Source organism: Drosophila montana, unplaced genomic scaffold (genome assembly GCF_035044405.1).
Source record: "Drosophila montana isolate Dmon_TW-CO22-7 unplaced genomic scaffold, ASM3504440v1 contig_3733_1, whole genome shotgun sequence".
NCBI classification, from domain to species: Eukaryota; Metazoa; Arthropoda; class Insecta; order Diptera; family Drosophilidae; genus Drosophila; species Drosophila montana.
In genome coordinates this window covers 1,647,779-1,660,173 of record NW_026998620.1, presented here as the reverse complement: position 1 = coordinate 1,660,173, position 12,395 = coordinate 1,647,779, and the positions used below count along the sequence as shown (strand labels likewise).

The window sequence follows — 12,395 nt, the reverse complement described above, 5'->3', positions numbered from 1 at the left end:
ATGACATCTATTTGGTCAGTTTCTAGAGCGTTAGGGCAAATTCATTAAATATGTATTTTTATTTAAGTAAATAAAAATAAATAAAATAATGCAGTCGCAAACAGCCCCGTTTGGGTATAGTGTTTGGGAGGAAATGTGTGTAACAGGCCGAAGGAAGCATTTTCGAACCCATAAAGTATATATATATATATATTTTATTTTTATCTCAGCCGAGGAGCTGAGTCAATCGAACCATGTCGGTCTGTCCGTCTGTGGGAAGAGGCTTCAATTTTTTGTGGGTATTGTTGTACCATTTTATAAACATCTTTAAATATCGATTTAGAGACTCGAGTACAACATTAAAACTATGAGAGTTGGATACACTAAGTTTGGTATGTAAGGTTTCGTATAGTCACCAATCCCTTGGAATATTTCAATTTTTGGATATGCTAGAACATTTGTGAGGGTAGCTCAACGCGGAGAATATGGTATATCCCAGACAGTCGTTGCCGTCTAGAGCTCACTTAATTGTTTAATTTAGTTAGTTTATACTCTATACGACCAGTCATATAGATAGTTAATTGACATTAGCGCCACACTTTAGAGGGTGCTACGTAATAAGTATCAAGATGCGTTCCCACACCGAAGTGACGTGATGTGCTAGTTAAGCGCCTTGGACCGTCATTATAAGTATTAGGTGGATCGCAGTCGAGTAGAGTCTCAGTTCGAGCGCATCAACCAAAGGCAAACCAACTGCGAATAGTATAACAAGATGCAGATCTCCGAGTTGCCCACTTGGCTTACCAATGACTACATGCAGTCGCAGCTTCGAGCCTTCCACAAGGATACGCAGCTAAATGTGCTCAAGCTGTGGTCCAATGCGGCCACGGGTAAGGGTGAGAATTATGTGGGCATCGTGACGCGCATTCATGTGGAGCTCGAGGCGGCGGCGACGGGTGGTGCAGTGGCGCAGCGCACCTATCTGCTGAAGGAGGCATGCCCCAAAGATGCGCCACAGGCGGGCATGTTTGCAGAGTACGATGTGTACGCACGCGAGATGGACATGTATGAGCACGTTCTGCCCAGGATGACGCAGCTGCTGCGCGAGGCGGGCATCGGGGATAAGCTGCATGCGGATGCTGTATGCATCGACCGGGAGCACGGCATCATGTTGCTGGAGGACTTGACGCTGCTCGAGTATAGAAATGCCGATCGTGTGAAGCAATTGGACCTGGCCCACACTCACATCACTCTGCAAATGCTGGCCAAGTATCATGCATCCGCCATGGTCCTGAAGCAACGGCATCCCGAGCTGCTGGCCAGGCGTTTTCAAACCAGTTTCTTCACTCGTGGCCCCAAGGGCTACGCCGTGCTCTTCACGTGCCTCTTCAGGGGACTCATCCGCTACGTCCAGACGCAGCCCAAGCTGAAGGCGCGTTACCATGCTAAGCTCACCCGTTTACTGGACAATCTCATGGAGTATGGCGCACGTGCTTTCGATGTGACGGATGACGATTTCCAGACACTGACCCATGGCGACTGCTGGACTACGAACATTATGTTCCAGTACGACGGGAAGGGCCAGCCAACCACTGTGGTGCCCATAGACTTTCAGTTCAGCACACGCACCTCTCCCATTCTGGATCTGCATTACTTCTTCAGCACCTCGCTGCAGGATAATGTGCTGGCCAGGGAAACGGAGCTGGTGCAATATTATTTTTATGCACTCAAGCGCACCTTGTGCCAGTTCAACTACAAAGGCAAGCTACCTAGCCTATTGGAATTCCAGCTGCAATTCGAGCGTCGCAAATTTCTATGTAACTCTACATTTTATTTACAATTGGGAATCGGTTACTTACACAGGCTCTCTTACATTTTCCAGGCGTTGTAATAGGTTTGGTATTTCAACCTCTGATGATTTATACTGGCGATGAATCTCCGGACTTTTGGAAGCTTTATCAGGACACGGCGGAGGCGATTAGTTTTCAGGACTCGGTATACGAGAGTGACAGGGCACAGAACATTGTGGCGCAATTGCTGCCCATATTCGATGCCAAGGGGCTGCTCGATGAGCAGTAAAATTAAATAAATGCCGCCATTTCCTCCTCGTGGAACTTCACTCAAAAATATAACACTTCAAAATCGACCCCGACTTGTCATGTATCCAATTTTGACATATTTTATCAAAATTTTTATACATACATATATATCCCTTTTTTTTGTAGTGTAAAAGGCATAATTTTTGCAACGTTATTATTTTTTTTAGTTTTTTCTCAAAATGTCTATAATAATAAAAATAAAATTAAAAACAATATTAATAATAATAAAAATAATAATAACAATACAAATAAAAATAGTAATAATAATAACAATAACAATAATTTTAATAGTAATAATAATGTCAGTAATAATATTTGTAGTAATAATATTTGATGCCATCTAGAAAAGCTTTTGTCCCACTGTATCCCACAAGCGCTGACAGCTTTTTTGGGCAGCTCCAACCCCAAGCAGCAGTGATAAGAAAGCTCCGGACAGCTGTTGGGCCAAACGAAATCAAAAGCATTCGCCTTTGAGCTGTCTGTGTGCGCGGCACGTTCAGTTGCAACTTCGGGCTCACGCAGCGTATACGCAACGAGCGCTCTTTGGTGCTGGTGCTGGTGCTGGCGAATTGCCTAAGGGCCAACACTATAAAAGTAAGGGCTGTGCGCTAAAAGCCAACAGATGGTCGCCGGCTGTTAACGCGCCGAGTTATCGGGATCGTTAAATCTGAAATGAAACGCTTGCCGCACATTAAAGTTATTATAAAAAGTGCTCCAAACAATTTCAAAATCAAGCTAAACAAATAGCAAAAAAACCGAAAATTTAAATAAATAAAAATAAATAAAATATTTGCAAAATGCTGAATATTCATAAAATATTCTGATGCGGCGAACTATGTTCGCAGTTGGAAAATAATCATTTTGCAAATCAAAAGGTAACAACAGAAAAGGTGTGGAAAATGTTTTTCTTGTTTGTTTTTGCGTGCGTCGCCATTAAAAAGTTGAAGGCGTGAAATTTTCACAGAATCCCCCAACTGGTACGCGGATATTTGCTAATAACGTGCCGGACGCCACACTTCCAAATTGTGAATTTGAATTGTGAATACGGTCTGTGTATTCGTATACGAATCCGTATTCGTTCTGCCCAAGTGCCAAGTGTGTAATCAAATTTGGAATCTGGCGTAATGCGAGGCGACGTGTGCGGCAGACAAACCTCATCATTACGATTCTAACTATCTGTTCGCATTGGCGAAATAGTGGAAAGTGCACAAAATAATAAAAATAAAAAAAAAACCTAAACAAAATAAGAAAATAAATCTCAAAAGGAAGTTGTAACTCAAGCGGAATAAATTTTGAGTGCCGGAATTTGTGCAGAATGCTTAAGTTTCACCGCATGAAGGAAAAAAAAATAAAGTGTAAGCGTATTTGGTTAATGTGGATTTGCGGAAATGAAGAGCGGAAATCCGTTTAGGTGAGAACTAAAAGCATTTTGGTCACGCAAAAAAATTATGAAAATCGAACAAAGCGCAAAGAATAAAATGCTTTTAAGCACACAAAAAACTAATTGGGTAATGAAATGTGAATAAACACAAGATCTTTAATATCTGATATTAATGTGCATTTACTCGGATGCATAAAACATCATATTCAATTAACTTGCACACCATCGAAAAGTTCATCAGAAATTGTTTGGCTGAGTTTGTGTATGTACAGAAAAATTATCTTTGAAGTGGTGCAGAAACAAACATATACAAATCAAATTAATTAATTATGAAATATTCATTAAAGTTGTTTAAAACTATTTCTAGGGCAATCATTTGAAAAATTAAGAAATTAGTATATGTATCAAGGATTAAAAACGAACAGGCTTGCAATTAAAATTTATTTTTCTAATTTTTCCCCAAGTTCACTAAAGAACAAATGAACCTTATGTTATTTTTTAAACATTTTTGGTAGATGCCAATTGTGGGCATATATTGAAAGGGACATATGCACTGAAATTGGCAGCTACAAAAATAAAATTGTAATTGCTTAATGAAGATTTTGAAATATATATGACAAAGTTTCAACTAAAATCTGAGCTCAAGCCTGGAAGTCGATTCGAAGCGTAAGCCGAATTATATTTAACGTCTAGATATACTCTTCGTTAGTTTAAGGTTGATTTGTTACATAAGCCCAACTTGAACATACCCTTTTCAGGTATTTTATTTTTTTTTGAGCATAGGGCATAAAGTAGGTTTGGTAAGAGCTGCAGCTGTTAATTGACATTGTGCTGGGATAATTGCATGCAAATGTGAAATATGAAAAATTGGAAGTCTGACAGGATTTAAATTGGTTTAACTCCCTTCGCTTGCTGCGCTGATGTAAGTAATTTTAATTTAGTCTGACATTTGAAAGCAACGCGTTTTCCAGTTTGTTAAATTGGTGCTGACTGGCAGCAAATTTTCCAGATCTGCCAGTCAGCGGTGCAGCCAGGCAGACATGAGTAGGTGGTGCGAATAAAATGCGCAGATGAATGTATGCAATAAAATATGCAAATAAATGTATATGCAAGGCGCTGCCATCGCCTGCGGCAGCAGCTGGAAAGTAAAAGTGTGCAAACCTAAAGCTAAAGATATTTAAAATATATGTACTTGTGCGAAGTGTTTTTACTAGTGTAGTAAAGTCCTTTGCAGCAGCCTAAGACTCGCATATGCCGCCAAAGTGCAAGGATTTATTTGGAATGTTTGATATAAATTTATTCGCAACACAAGTGCCATTCTGTGTCTTGCAGTTGAAGTAAAATATTGTGCGACAAGGATTAAGGAAAAAATGCACAAGGAGCCTGCTGCAACAACAACAACAACTTCATATAAGTCCCTTGAGTGCATTTCATGTTGCAAGTTGAATGAATGAACTCGAACAGATACAACAAGTGCTATAACTACAGAGACAGTTCCAGATACATAGTTATAGCTACTTACGACGGAAAACTGGAGAACAATAAGTGCGACACATAGCTGGCGGCAAAGGGGCCACACAAACAAGGGCGAGGCATGGTAAGTCTGATTGCAATATAAATACTCGAAAGTGTCTCGTTGTTGTGCCAAGCAACCTGCCCAAATGAGATGTTAACTCGCAGTAAAATTACGTTAGTCCTCAACTTTGTTTTTCGCTTTTAAGCAAGAAACAAAAAGTTTCCACTTGCTGGGTAATTTATTTGCTTGGCTCCGTTGTGATTCTTGATGGCGCATCCCAACATACTTGGCCATATGGCAGTTGGCATCGTTTCATTTTACATTTATAGAGCCTCTTATGAACTGACTGCGCCTGACAGATGAACAGCAGCACGTACTGGCCCAAGCAACTGCTCTAAATTTAATTATATCTCTTCGAGTTGAGTTCCATTTAATGAACTGAGAGCAAGAAGGGGTCCGGCCCGACCATCAAATGTGGCTGTGCGTCATTTTCGGTTGATATTATTTCAGGCCTGTGCATTGATTTGCAAAACTTTAGCCCGTTTAAACGATTTTGAGCCCATTTTTGTTTTTCTTTTGCAACCACAAAACGGGGTTGAATATTGGCCAAAATCCAATTTGCCAATTCCGATTGTTATCCCAGCGCTTGACCCCCGATCGAATTAATTGCTTCAGAAACCATTTATTTTATAACATCCTCGAAATAGATTTGCTCTTGCTGTACAACTCGACCGCTCGCCCGCTCGTCCGCTCGTCCGCAACCCATTAATAAATCGAATCACTTTCAGTGGATGTAGCTACACGAATGAATTTGTAACATTGCCTATGAAAAATTGAGACATTTTTCATGTGTAACGCCTAAGATCTTAAGCTCCGCCGTTCTCTGTAAACGGCCATAAAAGTCATTTAGCAATAGAAATAGCATCGAAAGGCGAGGAGCAGCCCGCCCTGCAGCACAGCCACCTGCCAGCGGCACGAGCACAAATAAATCACAAAAGTAGCTGAGCCAAAAATGGAAAAGCTGCAAAGAAAAATGGGTTAAAAGCCGTTTTGGGGTTTTCATTTTCTTCTTTTTTTTCTTGGCCATGGCATTTAATATCTTTATCACGCAGCTTAATGTGCAAATGTGGCTTGGCGAAGAACGCAAATACACCCACGCTGTAAGACGGGCGATTCGCGGCGAGCGTTGACAGTTTGAAAATTATTCAAATTCATGACAAGTTCTATGAACTTGAGGCTACTTTACATAATTTTCTTGTCGTCAACTTTCTGAAAAAGTCATTTCGCAAACGCTCCAATGAGATATAGGGCTACAAAAAAAAACGTAACCAAACAAAACTGTAATAAACTCCAGCAAGAACTTGAAGCGCTTTCCCTGACATGAAAACTCAATTTGTACTCAGTCGCCCTTCTTAGCGATTCTCACGAAATGACTAACAGGCCGTGGTTGTTTCTACGAAACGAAACACGCAATTGGTGAAACTTTTTTTGTAAAACTTTGTCTTTTCTATTGCTATCTACCTTTTTGAGAACTTTTAGCACTTGTAAATAAATATTTTATGCTTGCGTATCTATTACACCCCTACATTATAAATCTCTTACTTGAATGTGTCCACAGACAAAGTTTGTGGTCAATGCAGAGACAAACATTTGTCAATTGATATTTGCAAACTTTGAATTGCAGGTTTGTGTGCATTTTGTAATCAGCTCAGCCCAAGGGGAAATTCAAAATCAATATTCAAGTTTTACAGCAGATGAGCAACGATTACAAACAGTGTCCACATTAACATCAACTCTTTTGGGATGTTTTTCGCCTGAGTCCCCTGAGCAGCGTCTGGTGCGACGAGGTGCGAGCCTCTCTTGATTTATGGGCAACACATTAATCGCATCAACCGATTGTGCTGCATACTTTAGGGAATCTAAATAATGTGCTACTGCTGCTACACATCTCAACCTCTATTTGCGTTCCCTCGCTTTATTGACATTGATAAGTACGCACCCATCTGCTGCATAAAATTACGCAATTATCTTAAGCAATTGTCGTCATTTATAACCCGAGTACAAATCGAATGTCGGCCTGTCTCTCGATATAAAAGAGATGCGCCCCATTGCGTAAACATAACATTCCAGATAATTGAGGCAGTTTCTGCCCGCTCAATTCTCATTATGACTGCCCCAAAGATGTGTGCTTCGGCTTGTAAAGGACCTGGCAACGCTCCGACAGAAGTTATTATTTGTCTTTCAAAAGCTTCTAAACTTGACTTTAAATTTAAACAGAGGTTTAGTTGCCCTGTCAATGAGGAGGCGTTGCATAAATTATGAAGCAAATCATGTAAACAGAGCTGCAAACGATTTTCTAGAAGTCCAGAGCTAATTATAAAATTCACGCGTAGCTGGGAAACGCCAATAATGGCCATTAATGGGGCATCAATGATTCTTAATGCCCTTTTTTTAATAGCTGGATCCATTAACGATTACGAAACACATTAGAGAGTTTTCCCATTTTGAGGCTGTGCTTAAATATATTGCAACAGTTATCGGCTGAAAAGTTTTTCACAAGAATTTCATAATTAACATAGTTAACATTTAGCAATATTCAGAGTATTTAAACTGCGGCCACACCTCAAATATTTTCCGTTTTGTTTTCTGCATAAATTTAATGCAGATTATTGAACACTGGGGGGAAGCTATATGAAAAAATCATTTCAGACTTTATTTTTCCTCCATTCGCAAAGCGAAACTTTTTTAATTAAAAACATTTTTCTCATGCTTTGCTCTGATGTCTCAACTATGTTCATTATATTTATAAATATAGTGAAAATTATAGATTTACGAGAAGTTGTGAGCAAACGAAAGAATCTGTGTGGAGCAGGCAAATAAGTCGAGCTGTAAACAGCAAAAAATTTCATTTTATTTGTGAATTTTTATTGTTGTAATATATAGTTCTTTATCAAAAAGTGCTTACTTCTGCTTTTACTTTAACTATAAAAAAGGCAAAGTTTTATGGAGTTTGTAAGCCTCTGGCATCAAAACTTAAGAGCATGCCAAAAGGCAATAGACAGCGAAAGTTTTGGTATAAGCCCAGCGGCTGGCACTGCACGTGTTCGGGGATAGTTATTGCCGTTTATTTTTAGGCAAATTCTAAGGTCCTGCTCAGGGAGTTGCGGGAGTTTGTGGGAGCATGTGTGGCGTGTGTGTTAGGACCAGCACTTAAATCACGTCTAACACACACGCAATGCCAACGAATCCCTTTTGTCCTGATACCATAAGCCCGTTGAAAATGTCTAAAAAGGGTATGCTGAAGTTCACAAATGTATGTGACAGGCAGAAACATGCTTCTCCCACCCTATAAAGTATATTTTTAATTGATCAGCATCAACGGCTGAGTCGATATAGCTACATCCTTATCTCTGTTCGCACGTCCGCTTGTATAAATACATCGATATCAGAGACTATAAGAGCCATAAACCGAAAAGGTCAAGTTTATTTCAACTTATTCAAAAAATGCGTGCCTATCTCAGAGCTTAAAAGAGCTCGATATTCCAAATTTAATACCTGGACTCTGGAATGATATAAACATATCAAACATTTTACAAATTTTTGATACTTTCCCCAGTTCCCAACAAAATTAAAAAACAAAAGAACTTATTTGTGGAGCTTTAGCCGTGGGCTTTTATATTTAAACATAGTTGAATTCAAATTTTGTGATCTACAATTTTTATAAAGATCAAACAATAAATTCCGTAGTTACTTAAGAACATATTTCCTATAGTAAGATTTAAAAGGAGGAAGAAGCACATAAGGTGCACATCCTGAGAGAATGTTTGTAAAGGCTGCTCGGAGCTGGCACCATGGTATCTCCTAGTAGGGTACTCCCGTCAAAAGTACTCTCACTTGTTTTTTCTCGCCATTTTATTGTGGGTAAAGTCTGATTCAAAGACAGTTTTATTTCTCAACAGATAATCGCCATGAATCGCACTGAACTTGGAACATTGCCGCAATTTGAAAGCTCAGCGGAGATATTTAAAGCGATTGCGAGAAACAGCAATTTTGATCTGATTGGGGAACGACGACATTTGCCTAATTTTCCCTCGCTAAACACAGGCGATGTTAGCAGCAGCAGCAGCAGCATCAGCAACAGTAGCAACAACAACAGCAGCAGCAGCAGCAACAGCAGCAGCAGCAACAGCCACAGCAACATGACCATGTTGCTATTGAACAGCACAAGCAACGAGAGCAACTTAATGCCCGCGGATATGGATCCAGTGCTGATGGATCAGTATCTGCATAACCGTGCCATCGGGAGTCCCTGGTACCATCTGCTAATCGCCATGTACAGCGTGCTGATTGTGTTCGGAGCCATGGGCAACATAATGGTGGTCATTGCCGTGCTGCGTAAACCAATCATGCGCACCGCCCGCAACCTCTTCATCCTCAATCTGGCCATATCGGGTGAGTTGGGGGGTTGTGTCTCTGTGTGTGTGTGTTGTTTGACGTCGAATTGACATTTATGGCATCTGCTCGTTGGCCATTCGCAGACCTGCTCTTGTGCCTAGTTACCATGCCGTTAACACTAATGGAAATCCTTTCAAAATTCTGGCCATACGGCTCCTGTGCCGTCCTGTGCAAAACGATTGCCACGCTGCAGGCCCTCAGCATATTCGTGTCGACCATATCCATAACAGCCATCGCCTTCGACAGATATCAGGTTAGTAGAGCTGCACATTAACCATAATGATTTTTAACTGTTATGACAGCTAGCGAAAATCGATAAAGCGACTTTGCACTGTTGTCGTCTGTTCTAATCAAAAGTCAAATAGCGTAAAATAAAACGATTCGGCGCCAAATGTTGCGAGCCACTATTGTAAAACCGATGATGATTGAAGATTAGGCGACTAGTTTTATTGATACAAAATAGCCTTTCCTTAACTGCTTGACCAATTCCAAAAAAATTGGGGATCATATTTGTGGCTGAAATGAATAGACAATAAAATATTTGTTATTCTCATATGCTTTGCCAGCTTTAGATTAGCACAGTAAACTTAATTTTCGTAGCTTAGAATAGTTCGGTTTTAAAATTGATATAATTGGATTGAAGAAACCTTTAATAATTTAATAATAAATAGACAAAATTATATATTATACTTATTTTATATGATGAATATAACCAACCCATAAGGAGTAAACGAAAGGTTATAGAATTATATACTATGGTATTTAGTATAGGTGCGGACTTGCTTGATTCGAAAGGCAACCAGCTAAAGTATCTTAAAAAAATAACTTAAATTAAATGATTTCGTTGCTTATAAAAAGAAATAAGTAAGCATAGCGAGTAAGTCAGCCATTATGAGCAGTCTGTTTATAATTTCTGTTTGGTTTAGTTACTAAAGTTTCTATTCGTACACAAAATTCTTAACCATGCAACAGGTAATTGTGTATCCCACGCGGGACAGCCTGCAGTTTGTGGGAGCCGTCGCCATCCTAGCGGGAATCTGGATACTCGCCCTGACACTAGCCTCGCCCCTGTTCATCTACAAGCAGCTGATCAGCATGGACATGCCGGCAGTGCTGCAGAGGCTGGGCGTGCCGCACAGGATATCGTACTGCATCGAGGACTGGCCGCTGAGCGATGGCCGTTTCTACTACTCGATCTTTTCGCTGTGCGTGCAGTATCTGGTGCCCATACTGATCGTGTCGGTGGCCTACTTTGGCATCTACAACAAGCTGAAGAGCCGGATCACTGTGGTCACGGTGCAGAGCTCGTCGCAGCGGAAAGTGGAGCGGGGCAGACGCATGAAGCGCACGAATCGGCTGCTAATTAGCATTGCGATCATCTTTGGGGTCTCGTGGCTGCCACTGAACTTTTTCAATTTGTATGCGGACCTGCAGCATCCATCGGCCGTGACGCAGAGAATGCTTGTGGCATATGCCATTTGCCACATGATTGGCATGAGCTCGGCCTGCTCGAATCCGCTGCTGTATGGATGGCTCAACGATAACTTCCGTAAAGAATTTCAAGAACTCTTGTGTCGTTCCACTGAATCCACTAATGTTGCTCTCCATGGTCACACGACAGGCAGCAACGTGCAGGCAGCGGCAGCGCGTCGACGTCGCAAACACGAGCTCCAGCTCCTGGGCAACAGCGTCCAACGGGGCGCCTCCGACGGTGATTGCCTCGGCGGCATGAGCATTGCGGCCACCGAATTTAACACAAGACACACGGTAAATGGAACGCGCAGCGCCGTAACGGAATCTGTTGCACTCACCGAGAACCCCATGCCCTCAGAGATGACCACGCTGGTGCCGCGTTAAAGCCAATTACCCAAACCCAACCACACTCAACCTCTGCCTAAACCATCCCACCCGTGTCTATCTCAGTGTTATCCGTATATATACATCTCTCTCTCTTTATGTATATTAATGGAGAAGATTACGAGATTATGCTGCCCACGCCGGAACTGGAGCTATGGGCTAAGTGAATTTGCATGCAAGATAACCAAAAATTGCCATTTAATGCCAAAAGTTGCATGCTTTTGAGATTTGTAGCATTATTTTCATTTATTAAGTCGAAAGTAAGCAAAAGTTCATTCGATGTGGTTTTTCGTAGAGTCCATTTGGCATTTTGCGCACAAGAGTATTTCAATATTTGTGCACAATTACAGTTTGCAACAATACTAAATTGCCAATTTGCATTGCATTCCCCCTCCCCCTCCCTAGACACAATGCCAGCTGAACTCTTGAACTCTCTATGCTCCGATGGGAGCCAAGGAGCAGCTGCAATTAAACACGATACATGAAACATTAAAACTTCAAAATTTTAATTTAAAATTAACATTTAACTAAGAAATAACGAATATGTGTTGACTGATTGAAAGCAAAGCTGAGTAATATTTAAGTCTAGGCGGGATAATTATGAGCTGCAGGCAGATGTATTTATAGATACTGTATCTACAATTACAATTACAATTCATTCATATATATATATATATACACACACACTTGGCTTAAGTTTCATCAAATACTGTGATTTAATTGAACGAGCCCTTCAATTAAATTTCGGGTAGTTGATAAACACACAACTCTTCAGTTATAAGTATAAGTAGATACATACATATACATACATGTATTTAAGTAAATGTTCCACTTTGTTCCTATTTACGCTTCCTAACTTTAAGGCTTTGTAAGTATTTCGCTAATGAAACTATTTCCATATTATTTACATAAATACCCTAACTTAAGCATACAATATTGATTTTCGTAACATAAAATGTGTCCATAGTTCTAATTAGGTGTCTATTAATAACAATCTCAGCTAAGCTCTACAATAAAAAGTACCGAGTGTTTGCTACAAAGCAACTCAAATAAACTTATTAATTAATAAATAAATGTTTTAATAACTAATTGTTGCAAGTAATTCATT

General features: G+C 40.3%; 2 protein-coding genes across 4 annotated transcripts; both read left to right on the top strand.

Annotated features, from left to right (window-relative positions):
* Nucleotides 1-689: 689 nt before the first annotated feature.
* LOC135436121 (uncharacterized) lies at nt 690-2,060 on the top strand. Its single transcript, XM_064693603.1, has 2 exons — nt 690-1,796; nt 1,862-2,060. Exons 1-2 carry the CDS (start codon nt 752-754, stop codon nt 2,056-2,058), a joined length of 1,242 nt encoding a protein of 413 aa, XP_064549673.1. The 5' UTR covers nt 690-751; the 3' UTR covers nt 2,059-2,060.
* Nucleotides 2,061-4,709: 2,649 nt separating this feature from the next.
* Nucleotides 4,710-12,136, top strand: NPFR (Neuropeptide F receptor). 3 transcript variants are annotated; one of them, XM_064694683.1, is made up of 5 exons: nt 4,710-5,056; nt 8,935-9,427; nt 9,514-9,683; nt 10,403-10,979; nt 11,052-12,136. In XM_064694683.1, the coding sequence occupies exons 1-5, from the start codon at nt 5,054-5,056 to the stop codon at nt 11,285-11,287; spliced, it is 1,479 nt and encodes a 492-aa protein (XP_064550753.1). In that variant the 5' UTR covers nt 4,710-5,053; the 3' UTR covers nt 11,288-12,136. The 3 variants fall into 3 exon arrangements, with proteins under 3 accessions (XP_064550753.1, XP_064550751.1, XP_064550752.1); XM_064694681.1 differs by having other exon boundaries at nt 4,711-5,056; nt 10,403-12,134; XM_064694682.1 differs by having other exon boundaries at nt 4,711-5,056; nt 8,919-9,427; nt 10,403-12,134.
* Nucleotides 12,137-12,395: the final 259 nt, after the last annotated feature.

What these genes read in the sequence shown, in the direction of transcription:
- NPFR (XM_064694681.1), top strand. An exon ending in CCTCAATCTGGCCATATCGG is followed by an intron (nt 9,428 to 9,513) that starts GTGAGTTGGGGG and finishes GGCCATTCGCAG; the next exon opens with ACCTGCTCTTGTGCCTAGTT. An exon ending in TCGCCTTCGACAGATATCAG is followed by an intron (nt 9,684 to 10,402) that starts GTTAGTAGAGCT and finishes ACCATGCAACAG; the next exon opens with GTAATTGTGTATCCCACGCG.
- LOC135436121 (XM_064693603.1), top strand. Translation starts at nt 752, where the DNA reads ATGCAGATCTCCGAGTTGCCCACTTGGCTTACCAATGACTACATGCAG. An exon ending in CGAGCGTCGCAAATTTCTAT is followed by an intron (nt 1,797 to 1,861) that starts GTAACTCTACAT and finishes TACATTTTCCAG; the next exon opens with GCGTTGTAATAGGTTTGGTA.